Source organism: Sarcophilus harrisii, chromosome 2 (assembly GCF_902635505.1).
Source record: "Sarcophilus harrisii chromosome 2, mSarHar1.11, whole genome shotgun sequence".
Lineage (NCBI taxonomy): Eukaryota > Metazoa > Chordata > Mammalia > Dasyuromorphia > Dasyuridae > Sarcophilus > Sarcophilus harrisii.
In genome coordinates, this window is record NC_045427.1 from 33,864,778 (window position 1) to 33,889,656 (window position 24,879).

At 41.3% G+C, this 24,879-nt stretch overlaps 1 protein-coding gene across 1 annotated transcript; it reads right to left on the reverse strand.

The window, feature by feature from the left end:
* Nucleotides 1-4,276: 4,276 nt before the first annotated feature.
* On the reverse strand, nucleotides 4,277-10,243 carry LOC116420952 (vomeronasal type-2 receptor 26-like). Its single transcript, XM_031949217.1, has 2 exons — nucleotides 10,065-10,243; nucleotides 4,277-5,238 (listed from the first exon to the last, which is right to left on the reverse strand). The coding sequence occupies exons 1-2, from the start codon at nucleotides 10,075-10,077 to the stop codon at nucleotides 4,277-4,279; spliced, it is 975 nt and encodes a 324-aa protein (XP_031805077.1). The 5' UTR covers nucleotides 10,078-10,243.
* Nucleotides 10,244-24,879: the final 14,636 nt, after the last annotated feature.

Here is a 24,879-nt window from a genome sequence, read left to right on the forward strand (position 1 = left end):
TCTCGTAACTTCTTCTTTAGGAAGTTAGATGCTATACCACTTGGTGCATATATGTTTAATACTGATATTGCTTCATTGTCTATAGTATCTTTTAGCAAGATATAGTTTCCTTCCTTATCTCTTTTAATTAGATCAATTTTTGCTTTTGCTTGATCTGAGATAAGGATGGCTACCCCTGCTTTTTTACTTCACCTGAAGCATAATAGATTCTGCTCCAGCCTTTTATCTTTACTCTGTATGTATCTCCCTGTTTTAAATGTATTTCCTGTAAACAACATATTGTAGAGTTCTGACTTTTGATCCAGTCTGCTATCTGCCTCCTCTTTTTGGGAGAGTTCATACCATTCACATTTACTGTTAAATTTACTAATTCTGTATTTCCTGCCATCCTAATATCCCCAGATTATGCTTTTCTTTTTCTTGCCCTCCTTCCCCCCTTCCCTAGTATTAAACTTATTGGTCCCACTTGCATCACCCAGCTTTCCCTCTTTAGTATCCTTCCCTCCTCCCTTTGAATTCCTTCCCCTTTCTTGTACCCTTCCCTTATTACTCTTTTTCCTTTTCCCTTTTCCTCTCTCACTTTTTAATGAGGTGAGAGAAGATTATCTGTAAAACAAATATGTCAATTATTTCCCCTTTGAGCCAACTCTGATGAGAGTAAGATTTGCACAATGTTCCTCCCCCTCTCTAAGTTCCTATCAGATATGATAGATTTCCTTTGCCTCATCATTGCATGTAGTTTCCCTCTTTTAATCTCCCCTTTTCCCTTTTGCTGACACTATCCCCTTTCCATTTCTACTTCACTTTTTTATGCTATATCAATAAAATCAAATTATACATGTGGTTTTTATGTATATCCAAAACAGAAATACAGTTCTCAAGAGTTCCTTTTACTTTTTTCTACTACTCTTGAGTCCTGTTATTGGTGATCAAATTTTTGTTTAAGTCTGGTTTTTTCCTTAGAAACAGATGGAATTCCTCTGTTCCATTAAATGTCCATCTTCTTCCATGGAAAAAAATGCTCAGCTTAGCTGGGTAGTTTATTCTTGGCTGCATTCCAAGTTCCTTTTCCTTTCGGAATATCAAATTCCAGGCCCTTTGATCCTTTAATGTTGTGGCAGCCAGATCTTGTGTGACCGTTATTGTGGCACCTTGGTATTTGAAGTTTTTTTTTTCCTGGATGCTTGTAAAATTTTTTCTTTAGTCTGAAAATTCTGAAGTTTGGCCACAATATTCCTTGGAGTCTTTATTTTCGGGTCTTTTTCAGAAGGTGTTTGATGGATTCTTTCAATGCCTATTTTACCTTCCAGTTCTATTCTGGGCAGTTCTCTTTGATGATTTCCTGTAAAATAGTATCTAGGTTCTTTTTTTTCATCATAATTTTCGGGTAGTCCGATGATCCTCAGGTTATCTCTCCTAGATCTATTTTCCAGGTCTGTTGTTTTTCCAAGTAAATATTTGACATTTTTTTCCAATCTTTCATTTTTTTGGTTTTGCTTGACTGATTCTTCCTGTCTCAATGAATTAGTCATTTCTATTTGTTGAGTTCTGATTTTTAATGAGTTATTTTCTTCATTAGCTTTTTTTACTTCTTTTTGTATATGTCCAATTGAGTTTTTAAATGAGTTGTTTTGCTCTATGGAATTTTTTTCCATTTCACTATTTTTTTTTAGTGAGTTATTTTCTTTTTCCAATTCACAAATTCTGTTTCCTTCTTGGGAGTTTTTTACCTTTTCCAACTCACATTTCAGGAAGTTGTTTTCTTTTTTCACTTCATCAAATTTTTCTTTTAGTGAGTTATATGTCTTTTCTGTACTCTCTTGCATAGCTTCTCTTTCCTTTCCCCATTTTTCTTCTAGTTCTCTTTTAAAGTTTTTAATAGTCTCTTCTAGGAGGGCCTTTTGTATTGGGGACCAACAATTGTCTGGAGACTTCTGATATTAGTCTCTTCAGGGTTGAAAAGCTGTTCTCTTTCTGAGTAGAAACTATCAATAATCCATTTGATTTTTTTACTCATTTTGTTAAAGCCTGTAGGGTCTGCCTTCAGGGCCAGGAGGTTACCAGCTTCCTCTGCAGAGCAGTGAAAGGTATATGGACGGGTAGCTGTCCTGCCAGCTGGCTACAAAAAGCAGCGAGGTCCTGGAGTGCTCTGGAAAAGAGTTCCCCACCAGGAAGTAACTCGGGCCTGCAGGGCAGAGCTGGGAAAGTGCCCTGCATAGAACCCCCACTGTGTGAGATAATGACTACCCTGCGGCTAGATGCTGAGCAGTGAGAGTTTCACTAACCCAAGCCAAATCCAGCCCTGCAGCTGTGGGTATTAGCAGTTGAGCAGTGGATGGATTTGCAGGGACCAGAAGTGTCTCTGCCTTGGGAAGCACAGTTCTGCTGGGGAAGTTCTATTGCCCCGGGCCAAGCCCCACACTGTGCTGATTAGAGGCTGCCCAGGCTGTGCCCCCTTGCTTTGCGGGTTTGTAACTGCCCCCACAAAAGCCCCAAACTGCAGGATGTGGCTGCAGGGCTGCAGTTCAGTCTGCCTGAGTCACTTCCGGGTTTGAGTAGTTACTGCCAGATTTTGTTAGATTCTGGCATTTTTTAGAGTACCCTCTGTTTTAGGCTTTAATTTCTCTGGCAGTTTACTGCTTTGTAATCAAGGCAGAGCAGTTAGCCTATAGCAGAGTCATCTCTATAACTTCTCTAGCCACAGAGATCACCCCCGCCCCTGGTCTGCTTAGTATGCTAGTCTCTTGCTGCCTGTGCTAGTCTGTTCCTGGCCCCTCAAGACAAACCTTTCCTGGCGATCTTCCAGATTGACTTCAGCTGGTAAGTTGTATGCTTCTGATCTTCATGAATTTAAGCAGTGAAGAACTATTTTTGAGGCTAAATTAAATAGTTGGTTATGAGGGGAATGAGAGGAGCTTAGAAAGTCACATGTGCCTTCTCCACCATCTTGGCTCTGCCCTCCACTGGTAATATTTTAAAAGTATCTTTTTTTTTTTCTTTTCTTTGAGATGACCTTCTTCTCTTAACTCTAAGAAAATAAATTTGTCTATACTATTCACAGTAATGGTTCTAATTTCCTTAAAACAAATTCCACAATTAACTCAAAATTCACTAAACCATTTTAGCATTTATCAAAAATTTCAAACTAAAATTTAGAGATTCCCAGATATCTTACATTGTGGTCATGATCTCAGTTTCTAATTATTTTAGATGTCATAAAATCATGATATGAGGGAAAAGATTCCCTTTTCTTTTATCTTTCTTTGTTTCTGCAGCCCCAAACTTAAGAGGGGAAGGAAGGAAGGGAGGGAAAGCAAGTGAATATTAGTCATTTGAATTGGCTCTAAGATGAAACACTCAACATAGATATAGAAATCTATATTATTTTTCAAGATAGTAGGAGGATAAAGGAATATGAGCAGGGACTAGTGTGAGAAAAGAGAGGGAATATTGTGAAATGTGTGGTGAAAAGTAAAGGCCTTTCATGAGGGATAAATTTTAAAAAACAATAGAAGAAACGGCGAAAATGCAGTTAGCAATAGTTATTGTGAAAACAATTTTGAAGCAACTTTCTTTGCTGCAGCCAGCTCTTCTCAATTGTATAGATAAAGGAATGAAATGTACTAAAATATGAGCCACTTCCCAACTGATATTGATTAAAATATATGATATATGTTAAAAAGGCCCTAAAATTAGGCAAATTCATCCACCTAAAACTAACACTACATGGCTTGAAATTTAAAAAGGATTAAGAAAAAAGGAAAAGGAAATATACATACAAAAATATTGATGTCACTTCTTTTTGGGGGGAAAGATTTGGAAATTGAGGAAATTCCCATCAAATGCAGAATGGCCGAAGAAATTGTGGTGTGTAATTGTGATGGAATATTTTGATGATTCTGTAAGTATGAGAACCAGAAAAATCTGGAAGGAGATACATGAACATAAGAAAACTGAAATGTAATGTGTATAAAGTCAAGCAATATAGTGGACTGGCCACCTGCAAATAACTTTGCTTTTTCAACAACACAATGATGCAAAACTACTCTGAAGGTCTTTATGATGAAACTGTTGATGTTACACAATTTGTAAAAATGTTATTTGTAAAGGTTCTTTTTATTAACCCAAGGAATGATGTATGCATATTTCTCAGCAAGACATTTACATAAATATTTTGTATAACTGCACATTTGGCATCTCAATGCTTCTGGGGCTGATGAAAAAGGGAAAGAATGTGGAAGTCAAACCTACAAAGAAAAAAGTATAAAATATTGTTTTACATGGAACAGGGGGAATAAAGATACCAAATTTCAAAAAAAGAAAAATTCTTGCTCCTGTAACTCCTTTGATTCTTATTCTGTTTTGTGTTATTTTCCCATGATGTCAGGAGAATCACAAAGCATTTGGGAATAAAAATACAGCCCAGTAGCCCGGCACTGGAGGCCAAGATGGAGAAGATCTCCACAATAATCACAGCTTTCCCTTTGGAGCTCTGATATGTGGGGAGAAAAGAGATCCAAACGCTGCAAAATACCAGCATGCTGAAAGTGATGAACTTGGCTTCGTTGAAGGCATCAGGCAGGTTCCTGGCCAGGAAGGCTATGATGAAGCTTCCCAGGGCCAGAAAGCCCATGTAGCCCAGGACACAGTAAAATGCAAAGGCGGAGCCCTTGTTACATGTGAGGATTATATGGCCAGATTCAGAGTGTGTGTCTGCTTCTGGAAAGGGGGGATGGGTTCCCAACCAGATGGCACAGAAAAGCACTTGAATTCCAGAGCAGATGAGAACAACACAGTAGGGCACTCTAGGATGAAGGAATAGCCGCATCCTGCTCCCTGGCCCTGTAACCCTGAAAGCCAGAACCACTATGATGGTTTTGGCCAAAATGGAGGAAACAGCCACCGTAAACACAACTGCAAATACTGTTTGTCGGAAAAGACAGGAAGCAGTGGTGGGAGGACCTACAAAGAGCAAGGAACAGAGGAAGCAGAAGGAAAGGGAGATAAGGAGCATGTAGCTGAGGTTCCTGTTATTGGCTTGGACTATGGGAGTGTCTTGGAAATTCACAAAGACCCACAGAACCAGGACCGTGAGGAATGAGAATGAAACAGCTACAGCTGTCATTGCCTTCCCCCAAGGTTCATTGACATCTAGGAAGGTCACAATCTTGGGGAGGCAGAGATCTCTCTGCTCATTGGGATATTCATCCTCTGGGCACTTCTTACACTGCTCAGCATCTGCAAGAGACAAACAAGAACTTAAAGTTTAGATTAAAATATTTCTCTTCATTCCCACAGTAGGAAATAGGCACAAGACCTGCAGCAATTCTTTCTGCTTCCACAGGATGGAAAATCCCATTCTCTCTTTATTGGATGACACAGTCACTGGTAAGTTCCTTGGTATACCGGCCAGATCAAATCTATTCTTGCCCTTGATCCTTGGGTGGCTTTGGTTCAAGTTGCTTCTCTTTATTCCTTTTATATAAGTGATGACACCTTTTCTTCTTAACCTAATCACTAAGGACAGTAACCTTAGCAGTGGAGCCTTTTAGTATCAAATTTCCAGATTACTTCTGTGTTGTGTTGGGCAACAACTCAAGCTGAAGAGCTGCCTGTATTAATACTTCTTCATTCTTTCCAGCTCCCAGTTTACACCCTTCCATAACCAATTTATATGAATTTTAAACATTTTCTTATTATATTCTTGTCTCCTTTGTTGGAATAGAAGTTCCTTGAATGATTTACCTCCTTTATTTATGACTAAGTTCTTCTCATACTAAATGACTACTGATTAACTGATTAATGACTTATAAAATAGCTGGCAAGTTTCTTATAGAAAACCTGTTTCCTTTGTTTCGGAAGTGTTCCTTTTATGAATCCCAAGAGAAATGAATCCTTTCCAGGATATATTCAATAGTGAAAACAATAACCCTTTAATACCTTCATTTTATCAATTAATTTAAAGAAAAATTTTCTTTGGATCCTCAATTGGAGTTTTTCACTAGTATTTGGAACATTAGATTAACCTTATTTTAACCCTAGCTTTCAGCTCCATGAGACCTGAAATTAGCATCTAGAATGCTTCAGTGACACACTGGATCCCTTATTTCTATCAGTAGTCTCTCTGTTGCCTAAAAATTATTTTTTTCTCCTCATTGATTCTCCCTCTTCCTCTGTGATCTTCACAAATCTTTTATTGTCCCTGTCACTATTGCAGTGAAAACCCGAAGAGACATGCTAGCTATGACACAAATTACCATCAATTGTTTCAATTTTACTCTGCACTATCAGTAAGTAAAGGACTGCTTGATTATGAATAGGACTTGAAATCAAGAAAGTCAGAGTTTACATCCTGCCTCGGAAACACTGTTGTTATGTAACTTTGGGTAAACAATATCCTTTTGTCTCTCTTTGTTTTCCTTTCAATGAAATAGGGACAACAATCACACCTTCTTTACAAGGTTATTATGAGCATCAAACAAGAGAGAACATATGTAGCACAAAATTGAGCCTCTATTTACATGGTTTTTTATGATTTTTATCACTATAGTCCTCATCCTTCTCATCACTAAATCAAGAGTTTACCCTCATTGCAGGGGAGAGACCCATATGTATTCCACTAAGGCAGCACATGAAATTAAGGGATGGTCTAAATTTTGTACAAATTGGAGGATTTTCTCATAGAAAATCTGCTTTTCTTTTTTTCCTCTGGTTTCCTCTTTTCCCTTCTCTCTTGAATTCAAAACCAAGTAAGATCAGACTCAAATTCAATGCTATTGAACAAGCCATGGCGACATGCATTCTGCTTTGAGGTTGTGATGCAGTGTTGACTCCACAAGCCCTGTGATGCATGTGGTGATTTACTTATCCCATATTTCATTTCTTAACCTCCTGACCTGATTAATTATCTGATGTCACTCTATGTGCAGTGGGATGAGAACAGGTGATGGCCATAAAGGGAGCAGATGCACTTTTAATACTATGAAAGTCACTCTGCTCCACATGTTTTTGGTATCTCCTAGAAAACAAGGCCCTGCTAAATGCCTGACCTTCTTAGGTAGAGATTGTTCCTGCTGCAGAAGTTCCCTCTAACCACAAGTTGGAGGTCCAGTCCCAGGGCTATCACTGCTTTCAACTGTGTTGGATAAAATGTCATGGGGGAAAAGGCCAATCTGTATAGCATTCCTCACTATGCCTGACTTTGTTGATACTTATTGTTCAATGCCATGAAGGATGAGAACAATGAAATAGGGAAAGGCAATATTGGATCATCAGTAGAAAGGAGTAACAGCATTTGAATGGCTCCTATGGAACTTCCAGAGTCAGCTAATTGCTCTGGGTTTCAGATGGAACATGAAGCATGACCTCTGAAGACCCTGCTAGTTTTCAGCTCTTGGTCAGTGTTAAGTAAATTTTCCTCTGAAATCAGACCCATACATTAGAGAAAAGTCTGTAGTCTATAATGTATGGAATACACCTTCCCCATCAGATAACTTTCTTTGCTTTTGCCTTCTCCATCTCAATATCTCTGTTTCTATTCCTGTCTCTCTTTTCATTTCTTTCTATCTCTATCTCTGCCTTTGTCTCTCAATATCTATCTGTTTCTCCCTTTCTATTTCTTGCAAAGACATCTCTCTCACTCCCTTATCTATAAACATATATTTACATATATGTGAATATATAAATATGTACCCCTATATTTTTGCATATATACATATAAATGTAGAGACACTTGTATATATTGTTTTAATCTTTACCATTGTGTGTATCCATGACACACTATCTTGGAATAAACAGGAAAGTGATTGCAGTTCATCAAAGAAATAAGATGATGAATAATTTGTTCCTATATATTATCTTTCTCATTTTGCAGCAGGAAAAAGTTACCATGTCATTCATTGTGCTTGTACGGTTTCTGGCTTTTTCTTGGCAAGTACACTTCCATATATTTTGTCTTTTTTACTCTTACCGGGGATTTCTTTTTCTACCTCTTGTTCCTGGCCTTTGTTGGTAACATACAAATGACAGTGATAAATGTGGGTTTGCTTTATATCCACCAATTGTGTTGAAAACATTAACTGTTTCAAGTAGTATTTGTTGATTTTCAGCATATCTCCTGTAAAGAGTGATACTAGTTTTTTCTTTGCATATATTCATTCCTTCAATTTCACTTTGGTCTCTTATTGCTAAAGGTAACATTTCTAGTACAAAGATTCATAATATTGGTAATAATGGGCATTCTTGTTTTCACCCTTTATCTTGTTGGAAAAGTTCCTAACATTTGCTCTTTGCTCTTATATATCATTTACAGAAACCGTGACATTTCTGGAAAATTGAGACAAAAGAATATGCTCATAGGTTTTTTTCACTAGCAGGGGCCATGAGAAGCGGGCTCCTTGCAGTAACTCACCCATATGACTGGAGATTTCTCCTTCTGAGCATGGGGAGCAACTGAAGCAACAAGGAGGCTTCCCCTCCAAAGGCAACTTCCTGAATCCAGCAGGACAACTGGCACTACATACTGCAGAGGGAACCTAAGATGGTGACAGGAGACTGGAATAAACAATTTTAACTGATAGCTATTTATGTTCGTGAAGAAAAATGCAGCTGTTTTTTCATCATTCTGGTTCTCAGAACCACCTCCACAGGTACATAATTAGGAGTGTATCTAAATGATCACATGGTCCAACTTCCTCTTTCCATTTGTCACCCACTCTTCTGCAACACTCAGTGACTAACCTTCTCTTACTGAATCATTCCCACAAATGTATTTCACTCCCTGGTCATTTAAAGATAGTCCATATATTGGCTAATTACAGAGAAGATGATTTCCCCAGTCTCAGTCATAGATGTGGGAGATCTCTCAACAAGACCCTGAAGCTTCTCCTTGAGCAGGGCCATTGTACTGCAAGTACAGTTCCCAAAGCAATGTGAATTTTGATTTCCTGGAAGTATTCCTAATAAGATCAAGGTAATAAGATTAATACCACTATTATGCAATATTGTACTGGAAATGTTTTCTTCAGTAATAAGTGATGAAAGAGAAATTGAAGGGATTAGTGTACTCAATGAAAAACCAAAAACAACACTTTTGGCAGATCAAGTGCCCGATAGGATTTTGAGTGAAAAAACCCAGAAACATACAGTGGAATGCCTTCAGGGCAGGTCTATTTGGACAGCACAGGGTGGCTCATGGCCCAGCAGAGGTGGGGTGCATCTAGGTACAGCCTGGAGAAGTCCAGCAGTGGGAATTTAGTTTCCGGATCTTAGCCAAAATACAGCAACAGTGCCTACTGTGTCCTCGTCCAGAAAGCCAGGGCATTAGCAGTTCTGCTGTGAGACGTCCAGGGCAAACATAGAAGAGAACCTGAGAGTCAGTGAACCTCAGCCATCTAGCCCAGTGTCAAAATCTGCAGCACCATTGGCCCCATGCAGTAAGTGAGAAACGCCTATTCTTCTGCAAAAGAACCTTGAGACAATCTCTTGTGTGTCCAAGGAACAGAGTTCAAACTTTAAAAGTGAGAAGAGAAGCAAAAAAAGCTCTGACCACAGAGAGATATCAGTCAGGGAAGATCATAATAGAAGCCTGGAAGAGGATAACAATAGCAAAATGCCTATGAGTAAAATCACAGAGGGGAATATAAACTCAAGTCAAGCTCAAAAGCCTCTTGAAAAAGCTCAAAAAAATTCTTTAAAAAGAGATGTGAGAAAAATTTGCAATAAGAAGTATGAAGGAAAATTATGACAATTTAGGAATAAAAACCCAAGCTTGGAAAGGGAAATAAGAAAATATCTAGAAGAAACAACTCCACACAAAACGAATTTGGCAAAATGGGAAAAAATATAGAAGATAATTATTTCATAAAAATCAATTTGAGGAAATTGAAAAAGAAAATAACACCTAAAAACAAAATTGGAGAATGAAAAAAAAAGCCATAGAACAAAAATTCTTCTGAAGTACAATTTGCCACCCAGTTGCACCTATCAATAAGGGAGAATACCCCACATAAGTCAAGGATTTTTCCAGTTTAGGAGCATAAATTATCACTAAAAATGTGTCTGACCTTTGAACTCCATGCGTCCCACACTATGACATTTGCACAAATTGTAAAATCTTGACTGAGCTGAGCTTCTGGAATAAAGTCCCCCACGTACAGAAGATGATCATTATAATAATCGAAGTATATATAATTCATAATGGCATACTGAGCCTCTGTACGTGTGTTCTCATCTACAAGCACCTGCTCACCAACAATGTTCTTAAACTGGGTGTTCTTCAGGTAGGAATGTAGCTGAAAAACAAGAGAAATGTTCATCAGTGAGGTGTACTTGAGGGAAGGGCAACTGTACTCGAGAATTTATGGAGTCTTGTGGTCTTATTTTCAGGTGGGATCAAATCTGAGTTTCTTCTGGGACACAGAAATGATCTTCTGAAACTTGCAGGGTTGCCTGCATCACTTAGGTTTGTAGTTTCACTTTCACACTCAAGTCCTCATTGTTTCTCACCCCCTTTATATATTTATTGGCAAAGTTTGCTTATAACATCTCTCTAATATGTTCGTCTCCTGTTCTCTGCTACTAGAACATCCTCATGATTTCACACCTGGATTATTGCAATAGCCTTCTGGTGGCTGCCTCTACCTTAAATCTCTCCTATTCTGCCCTCCATCCTGCCTTGGAAGGGATTGTTCTGAAGTGCAGACCAGACCGTGGCACTCCCATCCTTGATAATCTCCAGTGGTTTTCTCCCATCTCCAAGATAAACTATGAAACCATTTGTGTGACATTCAAAGCACTCAGTGTAAACCGGGAGCTCAATACAACAGCCACTGAAGACACAGCACCTGAAGAAACTGCAGACATGGCAGCCATTGCAGAAGTTCTTAGACCACCGATGTTAAAAAGTTGTAGAGCTTGTCAGAAGGTATTACAGGGTCTCTTTTAAAGCCCTGAGACAAGATTCGGTTGTTTTGCCAATACCCAGACCGAGCACATCTTCCTCGCTCACAGTTTGAGAGTGAGAAAGAGAACTAGCACATGACAACATTCAACAACAGCAGAATGTGGATCTTCTCACAGGTTCAGGGCAGGAAAAAGTGCTTGTGGTAACTCACAGAACAGAATAGAGGCCAGGACATTAATAAACACATTTCTTCTAAGATCAGACAACCTTGGAAGAAATGAAACTTCCAGGCCCCTAGAAGAATCCCTGAAAATAGCTGTACAAAACTCTTGAAACTGGAGACATTAGCCCCTTTATCCTGGAAACAAGGCAGTACTCTAATAAACAGGTAAAGTCTAATAATAGCTTTGTAAAATTGGCAAACAACATAAAATGGTTCTGATCATAGAAATTACTGAGATGAGCAGGAAGATGAAAAATCCATACTAAGAAGAAAATAACAAAGTCAAAACTCCTATATCCAAAATCTGCAACCTAAATAAGAATTGGTCTAAAACCACAGAAGCATTCAAAATGAATTTTCAAAATAAAGTCAGAGAGGTAGAGAAAAAATTATGAAGAAAAATGGAAGCAGTGTAAAAGGAAGCAGAAAAAGATATAGAGGAGAAAATGCCTTAAAAATAAGAATTGGACAAATTGAACAGGAAATATAGAGGCCCATTGAGAAGAATATTTCCTTAGAAATTAGAACTAAGAAGGTAATGACACTTTGAGAAATAAAAGAAAAAGCCAAAAGGAAAAAGAATGGAAAACAATATGCAATGTCACAATGGAAAATGCTGACCTGGACATTATGAGACTACACGAGTTCTAAAATCATAAAGGACATGGATTCTATCTTTCAAGAAAGTATCAAGTAAATTTCTCCTGCATTCCAGAATATGAAGGTAAAATAGAGTATGGAAGAAGCCACAGATCATCTACTGAAAAGGATCCCCACAGGAAGTCACCAAGGATGTTGCAGTCCAATTCCAGATATCCAAGATGAAGGAGAAAATACTGCAAAGATGCAGAAAGAAACACATCTATACGTTGGAGCCACATCAGGATGACAAAAGACTCCTCACCTGATTAATTAAAAGATCAGAGTGCTTGGAATAGGATAATTTCGAGAAAAAAGATCTGGCTTACAACTAAGAATCACCTACCCAGAAAAACCTAAGTTCAATCCTTCAGGAAAAAATTGGGTTCTTAATGAAAGAAAGGGTCTTCAAATATTTATGATAAAAAATTCCAGAGCTGAATGGGAAATATGAAACCTAAGGTTATTTACAACTCTAAGACTCTGGGAAGGAAATTTAATTTAAACTTTATATGCAATTTGACAAATATTGGAAACCAACAATAAAATCATTGAGGAATATACAATCAGAATAATTTTAGAAATTGAAAAATCTTCAATGTCTCCCGTGTCCCACTTCTTGCTAAAATACATACTCAAAATATCATAGCTAAAAAGGCACCATTCTTTCAATGTTACCTGCCAGGGATGAGGCAAAGCAGATTCTTCATTTCTTAAGGATCTTTTCTCAGATCTTTTCATCAGTATTTCATGGAGAGCCCAAGCCACAGCATAAAAAGCATTGTAGATGTTGTAACTCAAGGGAGATGTTGTCATGTCCACAGGGTAAAGAGGTAAATGTTTCAGGGAGGCATTTGGTAAATATAATTCTTGCTCTGGGATATCTGGTTGATCTGAGCATTTCAAAGGTGATGGCTTATGTGCTTTAAGAAGAACATTACTCATGGTTAAAGGAGATATAAGCTCCCTCATAAAACTCTCAAGCCCAGGTATTGGACTAGTCAAGTGTGAAAAGAAGAGAGAAGCATGGAAAGTGAAACCATAGTGGTACAGGGCTTTCGATGTAGTATCTGAATGAGATGTGGCAATCCATACCTTCTTGGTTGGGAATAAAAATCGTGATGGGGTTCCCATAATTGTTAATGAATCTGTGTCAGGATGAATGACAATGACTTTGACTTCTGAAGTTAGGATCCTGCACTTGAAGGACTCAGCTGTCTCCCTATTTTTTCTGTCACTGAGAGGGATCTTCTCTGTGAAGGACACACAAACTCTATTCTTTTTCATTTCCTCTCTCATTTCCCTGAGGAATTCCTCACCTCTCATATCATCAAAGACAATCAAACCTATCCAGTTCCATTGAAAATAGACCAATAAGTGGACAATACCTCGGGGAAGAGAAGAGGATTTGTGGGCCATCTGATAGAGGGAAGGAAACTGGACTTTGTCAGCAAGACTGGGATCAAATGGACCATAAGTAATCTAGATGAGAAAAAAAAATATAGATGAGCAGCTGCATGCTGCTGCTGAGAGAACTAAAGGAAAATACACTTATTCAAATAGTCACATTTATTGTTAGAAGAAACTTTTAGATTTTATTGTAAAGTTTATCATAGATGACAATTTCCCACTTAGTCTCTCCATTTATCTATTGAAATGTATTGTTTACTCTGCATGAGACATCAGAACGTCTGCCCCAAAATTTGTTAACCATTACCACAATCTTTGGCAAGAACATATATCTCATTGACAAAAAACAGATATTCATGGACTTCATTACAGGGCTGATAAAAATTCAAATCATCTATGGCAAATACTGTTTCAGAGCTGACGGTCAGATATATACCCACACACCACAGTAGGAAATGATCTGCCTGTTTGACGAAGGACACTTATTTAGCATATTCTGCCATGTTCTCTCTGATCAGAATCAAGGAAAAAATAATCCCAGATGGAACAGGTTGCCTCTTCTCTAGACCAGATTTCCTGCTATTATATAATCTGGCCACAAATATGCTATGTGAACCTTTTCTCATGATTCCCTCAGTTAGACAGTTCAGATTTGTTTCCACAAGGACATCTAGAGTTAATTCCTATGCTCTTTGAGCTTGTAAGTTTTTGTTTTTACTATTCTCCAAGTATGTGGTCAGGACTATTTATAATTTCAATGTTAGTGACACAACAAAGATCCCAATTGGTTTTTCTCCAAGTTGAAATATTGAACCTTAAAGAAATTATAGTTAAATAATGTTAAATTATAGTTCAATAATGTTAGGTTAAATCAGGAGAGCTTTAAAATAAGGAATGTGGATATAAATGGAGAGAGACTTCCAGTCCTTCACCTTTTTATATGCATAGTTCCATATTCAAAACTGACCTCCATTTCCTTTAAATGAAACAATCTAAATTTTCATTGTTTCTCTTCCATGAAATCATCCCTAATTCTCTTCTTGCTTCTGAACACACAAAACAGTCACTCATCTGACTGACCAGTGATAAAATTCACTAAGGAGCCAGCTTAAACTACAGTGCTCAGAGTTCTGAAAAGCTGAGGTGCTTTCCGAAATGTCACTCCTTGCACCATATGTTTCTGCTTTCCTTCTGTGCCCAATAATACTTAGTTTCCTCTTTGAGAACAGGAATAATCTCAAACTCTTGTACATTCATAAATGTACTTATGAAGTTCTTAGGAGAGCTCTGTTGACAAGCTTCGCAGTGCTCCCCAAAACAAGCACATTATATATCAGTGCTCATGCTCAGTTTCCTTCATAAATAATTCTCATCTCAATAAACTCTGAACTAATAATATACGAAAAGAAGCTCATAGAATGAGATATAAAAGACTGAAAGATCATTCAACTTAAAGTCAAGAATGGTAAGAGCTAATCAATTCTCTTCCACCAGTGAATTGTAGTGTTGAGTAAACACTTTTAACTTCTCCAATAATTACTGAACTTATCTGTATGATGGGTAAGTATAACTAGTTTTGCTTTCAGATTCTTTCTTGGGTTGAAAGCTAAATGGCTTCTTGGCTTACAATATGGTTGATGTTCCAGGAGTTGTTCAATATCCTTGATGATGAAGACAGTGGCTTTGTTCAGTCACTAGAGAGTTAAACTGATCTAAGAAAACCTAGATTAATTAGTATCACAGTTATTCATTAGCTGCATGATAACAATTTAACTTTTCTCAGTCATAGTATCCTCCATTGTAAATGGGAGTTATAAGGATATCTTCATTATGAGTTTGTTGTGAAGATCAAAAGAAATACATTTCTAAAACATTTTTTAAAGGTATACATAAATGCATTTTAATTTATTGCTGCTGCTCCTACTACTTCTACCACCAATACTACTGCTGTGACTCCTAGGTTGTACAGAAGAACAGAGAAGCTGTTAGGTTTTAACTCATTCACCTGGGGTAAATGGTAGAGATCAAGCAGGGTCCCCATCTGAACAGAGAGAGATGATGTGGCTCCTCCAATGACAGCCACAATCTTTCCTCGTTCTCTGCAGATGTAATTAGGGATAAGCTGCTCTGTTCCAGACAGCCACCACAGGTAGTTCTGCAAAGGTCCTTTCTTCACTGGAATAGGAGTTATACATACGGTATCCCAGGGAAATGTTGGGCAAAAGTTTAGGATTCCTGTTAATCTCATGCAGAGTGAAGGCAGGCGTGAGGAGTTGCTGAGTAATTTTTTCAATAGTTCTGGTGAATTAATGGTAAATGTTACAGAATATTAAAACAACCTTTACACAATTCATTTCAGAAGAGGGGCTTTCCCAACATTTAGTCAAACCTAAGGATTGCAAGAGCTGTTTAGCTCCTTCCATCTGAATTCAAACTAGCCTTCAATGCATACACATTGTTCCAATATTCTTTGTTTTCATAATTTCTTAAAGGGTAAGCACTATTGGTTTTATGTCCTAACAAAACTCTGCTTGCTTGAGTCATTCAGTAATTCCACAAGAAAACATGGAACAACTCTAGAAACCTTAGAGTATAATGGAAGGAAGAAATAAGGTACTGTGACATTATACTCACTTATATTCAATTTCAATCAAATTATCATCATGCTGACAATATAGAGTTCTTGCCTGGGTGCAGTTCTCAAGGTAAAAATCTAATAATTCATAAAATATAAAAGGGCATTTGATTAAGAACAGATTATTATTTAATGTTTCACCAGTGGTTGGTGAAACGTCTCCCTCTAGGTCAAACGTCCCATTTTCCTAGATGATGAAAAAAATAGAATAAAAGGAAGCATACTAAAGCATTAAAAGAATAACCAATAATTCATATCACTTAATGGCCTTGTTTCCGTACAAAAAATACACAATTGTCACAAAATGTTTATAATTTATGAATATTGATTAATAGAGAATATTTATTTGTAAGTACAAAGTAAGGTACAAATGAAAAAGAATCCAGAGGAACTAATAATGACATAAGGCTACAACCAGGTTCGAAAAGAAATCTTATCTGCCAAAGAACCATTCAGTGAAATTCATGGTCTGTCTTCAATAAGCAGAAGACAAGAAATAGTGATCAGCTTCTCCTCTGATGTGATAGAGGAAAACGATCCATAAATCAGTGGAGGAGCCTGAATTTTTTTGCTACAGTGCAGACTTACAAAAGGTTATATATGAGTGTTGCATTGCTATATACTGAGAGCCTGCTATGTAAAGGAGGGTTTTGCAAAGAGATTTGATAGTGACAATGCAAAAAACTAAGACTTATGCAGGAGTACAAAGGTCAGGATGCCTTGAAAAAATCCCAGGAAGTAAACACACACCCATCTGTCCCGGGTTCATCCAGTTAAGGAAGAGTTAGCTTGAGAAATTAAAAGAAGGCCCTCTCACACCATTTCGAGAAAACAGAATTCTCCAGACATCACTGAGAGGGAACAGGCATTTCATAAAGCCATTTGCAAGTCTGAGGACTTGCTAGCACTGCATTCTGCACAAATCTGCCTTTCCCAAATAAAATCCAAATTTCCTAAGCCCTCAGTTTCAAGTTCCATCACTCCTAACCTACTCAGTACCTTTGAGATTCCCTAAACTGGGACATGTTGACTTTCATGACAACATTACTTCGTCCAAAACAAAGAGAAAAATAATGATAAATTGACCTACCCACAAGAAGGAGTAAACATAAGATCATATTTCCCACTCATAAATGAGGTGGGAAGAGTAGAATTATCCCGAATCCTAAATTTCCTGAAGAAGGGGTCCCATGACTTCCTAACAGGGGGTGCTCTCTTGTTGTCAGATAGGCAAAGCTAGAGAGGAGACAGAGCTTTCCTTCCTGTGAATGGGGCAGATTTCCCCTTGCTCAGGATCTGTACACTCAGCAATAACTCTGTCCTGGGATAGAAAGGGAACAGGGGCCCAAGTAATTCTGCTGCTTCAGGCCATTAACCCTTCACTATTTACATGAAGTCAGGATGGCCGGGAAGGAATGGGGATAAAAGACTGAACCTGGTAGGGACTGAGAAACCTAGGTATGGCTTGTTTGATGGGGAATGGGAAGAGAAAGGAGGGGAGAGAGGTTTTCTTTCTTCAGATCTGAAATTAAGGAGATACAATGAAAGCTGACAAGAAGATACACACATTAAGAGACAGGGAGAGGGGAGAACATACTGGCTCATACTGAACAATGAGCACTTTTCTTGCATCATTGCAGTGGAAATGAGCACAGGCAGATAGAGAGACACTTACCTGTAAGCCCTACAAGCTTTATTAGGAGGAATCTGAAACCGTTCTGCTCCTGTTACATTGCTCACTTCGGGTGAGTATATGGGTAAAAAGAAGCCAATCTCCACATCTCCACTGATGTAATAAATGGGATGTTCGGCATCATAGCAATGCTGCCCAGAACCTGGAAGCTGCAGCAACAGAGACACAGCAAGGAAATAAATGAGGTGAGAAATGCTTCTCACAATACAGGGCCACATCTCACTGAACAGTAAGCAAAGTTTTAACTCTCAGGTAATCAACTGACTGCTCATGCTACAGCCAAGTCAGCTGCTTGAGTCAGGGACTGAAGAGGAGCTTTTCAGCACCAGACATGACCTGTCTATCTACAGAAGCCCGGGCTCTGATCTACAGGTCACACTGGAGGAAACAGTGGGACATTAATCAGATCCTTATGCAAGACAAGGACAATGGCACAAGATGAGTGACCATTTTATACTTTCTCTCTGTCTCCCAGTACATTTATTTTTAGATAATTATGGGGTCCATTCCTCTTATTCCTTATTCCACAGAGAAGTCTCCATCTCAGAAGAATTCCGGGCACCAGACTGCCTGGGGCATCTCCAGCTGCGTCCCTGCATCCAGGGAAAAATCATAAGTGCAAAATTATATTTTGACGTTTCTTTCCCTTGTTCAAAATCAGGCTACACAGGGCCAGGAGATCATTATATACTTCAACAACAATACTAGATGATGACCAGTTCTGATGGACCAGGCCATCCTCAGCAACGAGATCAACCAAATCATTTCCAATGGAGCAGGAATGAACTGAACCAGCTATGCCCAGAGAAAGAATTCTGGGTGATGACTAAGAACCATTACATTGAATTCCCAACCCCTATATTTTTGCCCACCTGCATTTTGGATTTCCTTCACAGGCTAATTGTACAATATTTCAGAGTCCGATTCTTTTTGTACAGCAAAATAACGGTTTGGTCATGTATCCTTATTGTGTATCTAATTTATATTTTAATATATTTAACATCTACTGGTCATCCTGCCATCTGGGGGAGGGGGTGGGGGGAAAGAGGGGGAAAATTGGAACAAGAGGTTTGACAATTGTCAATGCTGTAAAGTTACCCATACATATAACCTGTAAATAAAAGGCTATTAAATAAAACTAAAAAAAAAAAAAGTCAGGCTACATCCCAGAGGTGCCTTTTGCAGGAAAATAGTTTTGTGACTTGACTTCAGCCAATAATCTGTGATGAAGAAACCTCATGAAATATTCTATTCACAAGATTTATTAAATCCTACAAAGATGGCAATTTCCCTAAAAGACTAAAATTGTAGCCTTGATGCTCATACAGTTCACTGCAATAGGGTCCATGTCAGTTAGGTCTCATGCTCAGGGCTCAGTGTAATCCATTTTGAAGGGTCATTATAGAAAATCCAGGGCTTATAGTTTTTCCTCTGCTAGGGATCTCACTCTTTTTGTAGGATTATAACACCCATCGGTTAGAGATAAAAAGAACCTCAGAGGTTCCTTCATTCAGGATTTTGATGACAGATTTCCACTCTCCAACAAGGAGAACAGGGACAGATACAGGATCATCATATTACCCACCTGAAAAGGTTAAAATCACAGTAACTACAGATAGACCTTTGCACTTTGGGTGATGGGTGTAATGACTTCTGAAGTCCCAGAGACATTTGGAGAAAATCTTTCATGAAATCTTTACTTTTCAGATGAGGAAATGACTCCCAGGAGATTAGAATGACATGTCTGCTTTCACAATATGGAGCAGAACAATCCTGAGATTTTACCCAAAAAGCTAATTCCCTTCCTACTCCCAACTACTGACCTTAGAGAAGTTCACAGGTGGAGCTCTTGCCGTCAGAAACCCTTTGGACCAGAGTTTATGGCTCCATTCAGCCCTCCAGTCTGAGGGAGAGACACCCCAGTGGATGAGATGGGGCCACTTTGCTTGGTAATTCCAGTTCAAGAGATCAGTTTAGTTCTGGGGGAAGGGATGCTCCTCCTGGCAGTGGAAACCAGTAAGAACTGTGGGTGAAAAATGAAGAGAACCAAATACAAAATACTTTGGTATATATGCCTGCTTGGTCCCAGGTCAACTTTCCAACCTGATTACCTACAAAAAGTCTAAGGATCATATAGCCAGACTTGGGACAGACCTCAGAGACCTTGTGATTCTAGTTTGGTCCCTTCCTTCTCTAGATCTAGAAATGGGCCAGGCAAGGTTCTGTCATTTTAGTCAGGTCTAATTTTCAGTGACCCCATTTTGAGGTTTTCCTAGAGGACTTTGCAGCTCCCCTTCCAACTCCTTTGACTGATGAAGTAACTGAAGCAAATAAGGTGAAGGACTTGCCTTGGGTCACAAAGTGATTCCAATAAGTGTCAAATGCTAGATTTGAACTTGCCTCTTGTCACCCAACTGTCCCTATTCAAGCAGGGACCCTTCCAATGGAAGATCCACTTTTGGATGTTCAGAGAACTTGCCCTTTAAATGGGGAGGTCAGGGTTCTCTCAGGGGCTCATTCTTCCCACTTTGGGGTAAATCTCAGGGAAAAAATAACATTAAAACAAAGCTTCATTATGACTCCTGTGTAGGGTCTCCTCAAAGTGCTCCCAGCAGAGGATATTGGTGGAATGAGGGAGACTTCATTTAACACACACACACACACACACACACACACACACACACACACACACAGGCTACAAGTACCAGAACATTTCCTGGGACATTCTGTGAATAAAGAAGCTATGGTGGAGACCACTGTTTTTTAATGACTTTGTTTCCATGTCCATTAATCTAGGATCCTGTTGTGAGCCCTTTGGACAAGGAGACTTCAGTCAGCCCTCCCCCTCTGGCAGAGAATTCCACAGAACTTTGCTTCTTTTTACTTTGACCCTCCTCAGTACCCACGTTTAGCTGGGGATATTGGAATGAATTTTTGGTAAAGACAAAGTATAATTGAACCTTCAGGTTCTGAGAGGACCATTGCAGCCCATCCAGAACACCAAGCAGATGACAGCTAATCTTGCTAGAAAAGGGAACACAAGACACCCAGGGGGACTGGCAGTAGGACGGCTGTTTATTTTCTCCCCCACAGAGAAGGCCCAGCAGGCAAGGACTCAGAACCAGGCATTTGCGATGCATCTAATAAGGGCTCATCATCCTGCCTGGAAGGGCATGACTTTCAGGGCACTGCATCCTCAGTGATCACAGCTCCTAAAACAGAAGGAAATTGGGATTCCCAAGTGCTCAGGACTGCCCATATCTGAACCACTGAGGCACTATATCAATGGGAATAATATACAAGAATAGGCAATATTGCCCCTGCTTTGCCAGGGCTCCCTAAACACCTTCTCACAGGCCTTGAGGCTAAATCCCCTCTCTGGGCCTCTTTGCCATTAGAATCTGTGACCAGGAGCTCACAAACCTCTGCTATGGCCTTTGGTTTACACATTGATCCACTCAGAGGGATTTCCTAGCACATGTTCCTTTGATCACCCATCATTTACCCCCAGGGTGATCTCAGCTGATCACTGTGATTGGATGAGATTCCTGACCTCCCTGGGCCTCTTCTGGAGCAGGAGGGGGTGGGACTCAGGACCTCTGAGGTCTCCCTGGCTCCAGGGCCTTGATCTGGTACAGCCTCAGGCAGAACAGGGTGGGCCTGTGGGAGGGGCCCAGGGCTCTCCATGGTCCTGCCCAAATCCATTATTCTCTGACCCCTGAGCTGGGAAGGGAGAGACCCAAGCTAAGGGGGGAGGGCAAAGGCTAAGTGAGGAGCTCCAGGGAAACCTGGCCTGAACAAAGGGGCAGCTAAGTGAGGCAGTACATGGAGCTCAGGCCTGGAGCCAGGGAGAACCAAGTCCCACTGCAGCCTTAGACACCTGCTGGCTGTGGGACCCTGGGAAACCCCTCTGATTGCCTCAGTTTGCCCTGATGTAAATGGAGTAATAATAGCACCTATCTCCTGAGGGTGTAGTGAGGATCAAAAGAGATAATTGTGAAGCCCTTAGCACATGGCCTAGCTCATAGGATGTGCTCCATAAATAGTAGTTATTAGTATTAGTAGTAAATGAGTTAATAGCTGTAAATGGCTCAGCACAGTCCCGGGCACATTGTGGGCATTTTATACTGGCAGTTACTATTACAGCACGGGGGTGCAAGCCCGAGGCGCCAGGACATTCCCTGCACACTCGAGTTTCCAAGGATTTGGGGTCTCCCTGGGATATGGATTCATTCTAGCAGCTCACCAGCCCTGGAGGCCTCCTCCTCCTGGAACATTCCTTCTGTGCATCCCCCAAAAGCTGGAGAGGCCTTCGATTCACTCCATTACACAGTTATTAGACACCTAGTAAAAGGGACAGCCCTCACCCTCTGGTTTACATTCCTCTGGGGGAGATATAATATGTACAGAACTAAAGAAGGAAGGGGCAGCTGGGTGAGGCAGTGGTGAGAGCCCTGGCTCTGGATTCAGGAAAACATCTTTCTAAGATCAAATCCGGCCTCAGACATTGATAATCTGTGTGATCTCGGCCAAGTCACTGTTTGCCTCAGTTCCTCATGTCTAAAATGAGCTAGACAAGGGAATGACAAAATACTCCAGTATTACTGCCAAGAAAATCAGAAATGGGGTCAGGAAGAGTGGGACATGATTGAAAAATGGCTGAACAAGAAAACCAAAATAAAGCAGAAGGAAAATTGAACTACAAAGGGAAGGTGGATGGAAGAAGCATTTCTTAAGCCCCTACTATGTGCCAGGACCTTGTGTATTCAGGACAGAGAACACACCTGGGGAGCAGAGGAGATCTCCTAGAAGCACGTGGCAGAAGAGCTAAGCCTCTGGAGCTCAAAAGAAACAAAATGTGTGTAAGAATATATGTCCATGTGCATTTATACAAGTACATACATATACAAATATGGGTATATACACACCAGGGACTTTTCATACCTTAAAGGGCCAAAAAAATGCCAGTTTCTGTTGTTGTTGGAAATTATTCCCATCACCCCCCTCACCAAAGGGAGAAGAGGCTTCTGGGATGGAACAGCCAGGATGGGGAGAACATGGTGGCCCCACAGGACCTGGGGCTCAGGCAGTGCCTGGGGCTCTGTTGGCTGCCGTTGGGGAAGGGAAGGAAAGCGAAGAAAATGGAGCTGAGAGGGCCCCAAAAGTGGGGGCAAGGGAGCCATGGAGTCCTTCCTTTAGTTCCAGGATAAAGAGCTCCACTGAAGGCCCAGGGAATTTGGGGGGGCACACCCATCCCCCCCATTGCTAGATGTCCCTCAGAGAGAGAGTTCTGCTTCCTTTGCCAAGGAGAGGGCCTTCCCTGGCACTGGGCTCCACAGGGAGGGGGACTGGTCCGTCCTCTGCACAATGAGTTAGGAAACCTGAGATCCAAATCCTGACTCACCTTTGGATAATCTGGGGGACCCCGGGCCTCAGTTTTCCTGGCTATGACATGATGCACCTGGACCTCCCATCTCCCTAGTCCCTTCTGGCTCTGAATGGAGGCCCTTACCTTGCCTCCTCCTCCTCCTGCCTCCCTCCCCCACATTTTTCTGGGATGCTTTCACATTGAGAGCACTGGACAATCCTTGGCCTGTGTGGCCTTGAGAAGGACCTTCCCTGCTCTGAGCCGCAGCTCCCTTGGACCCCACCTGGCCCTCCACATATCCCCCTTTTCTGTTCACTTGCTCCTTTGCGGCCTTTTCCTCTCCCCAACCTGATCTAACAGAATCACTCAGGATTTTGGCCCATACAGGCCACAAGAGAAACCTTCCAGGACGGACAGGGAACAGACAGGCCCTCAATTTCCCCTAAAGGACTCTAGGGTGGGGGGAGGCAACAGGGCCCATGTGTCCTGTCTGTGGCCTGGCCTGGCTGGTTCCTGTCCTGTGGTGACCCCAGGTGACCAGGGCCATGTTTCTCTTTTAGGTGATGAGGTCATTTGGAGACAGACTCTTGCAGGCTGGGTCAGCAGCTGTCCTTGGGCCGGACTCCACCCCAGGGCCCCCCAGAAAGCCCAGACCTGACACCCCTCACTGCCTCAGCTCTGGCCCCCCCATAGATTCCCCAAAGTCCACATGACAGGCTGGACAAACGGCCCCTCTAACAGCCTAGGGAGAAGCTCTTCCCAAAGCAGGTAAAAAGTTTGTTTTCCAGACTGAAGATAGAAAAAAAACCCCTGACAGGGGGTGGAAAGCAGGGAGCAGGGAGGCTCCCCGGGGCTTATGGAGTTCCCACCCTGAGCCTAAACTGCACTTTCATATTTTTCTTAGTTAAAAGACGTGCAGCTGAGCCTCCCACCAGGGGACCACCAAAGTTAAACCCAGTGAAGCTTCCTTGCTCAGGGTCCCAGTTCATTATGGGGGAGATGGGGAGCTTACACCCCCCTTCCTGGGTCCCAGAAGCTCCCAGGGCCACAATAGGGGGTCCTGTCCTTCTGTCCTGTCATCTTGGGGTCCTGCTCCGGTGGTTTGTGCCCAGAGCTTCTGGCTGGGATTTCCAGTTGTGTCACTTTGCTCAGAAAGGCCCTTCAGCCCATCTAATGCCTGTCCCCTGCAAAGTGAGGGGAAGTCTGGACAACTCTCAGGTCTGACCCAGCTGGCCATCAAGCAATGGCTTCCTCCCTCCACCTCTCCTGTCCCCTCACCCCAAACCCCCATCACTTTACATATAAATTGGCCTTTCTTTGGGGACCAAGTGCTTCCTCTTCATTTTCCTCCCGTGCTCTGGCATGGGTCAGACTCCCCGGGTCCCCCAGGCCTCTAGACCCCAGACCGAGGATCCTATTTCTAGTTTCTCTGCCCCAGACCTCATGAGGGGAAGCAGCTCCTGGGAGGGAGGGACCAGCCATCCCAGTGAAGGTCAGCCCTTTGGTATGTAAGGGGCCCTCAAACCAGTCCAGCAGAAGCAGCCAGAGCCCTGAGGGGGAGCAGGAGGGCAGCATGTGCCAGGGAAAGCCCCAGCAGCACCGTGACCCCCTTCTGCTCCCAGGCTGGACTGGGAGCACAGACTTCTCTAGAACAGCCGAGCTTCCACGGAAAGTGACCCCGGGCTCAGAAGGCCTGGGGACAATGGGACAGGGACCAGGCCCCAGCTGCTGTGCAAGTTCCCGGACACTCAGCCCTTAGTCCTTCCAGTGGTTCAACCTCAGGAGCAAAAGTGCTTTTATTGGAGGAAGTGGCAGGGAGCAGGAGGCCTTCCCCAGGCACTTTGGGCCCTCTCTGAGGTGCAGGAGTCTCTCCCTCTGCCTTGCAGCTGGCACCTTCCCTTTGGTGTGACCCCAGCATAATATGAGCCCCCAACGAGCAGGGCTGTCCTTTCCAGATCCCCAGCTTTCTGCCCACAGGAAGGCTGGCTACAGGACTCCCACTCCCTGG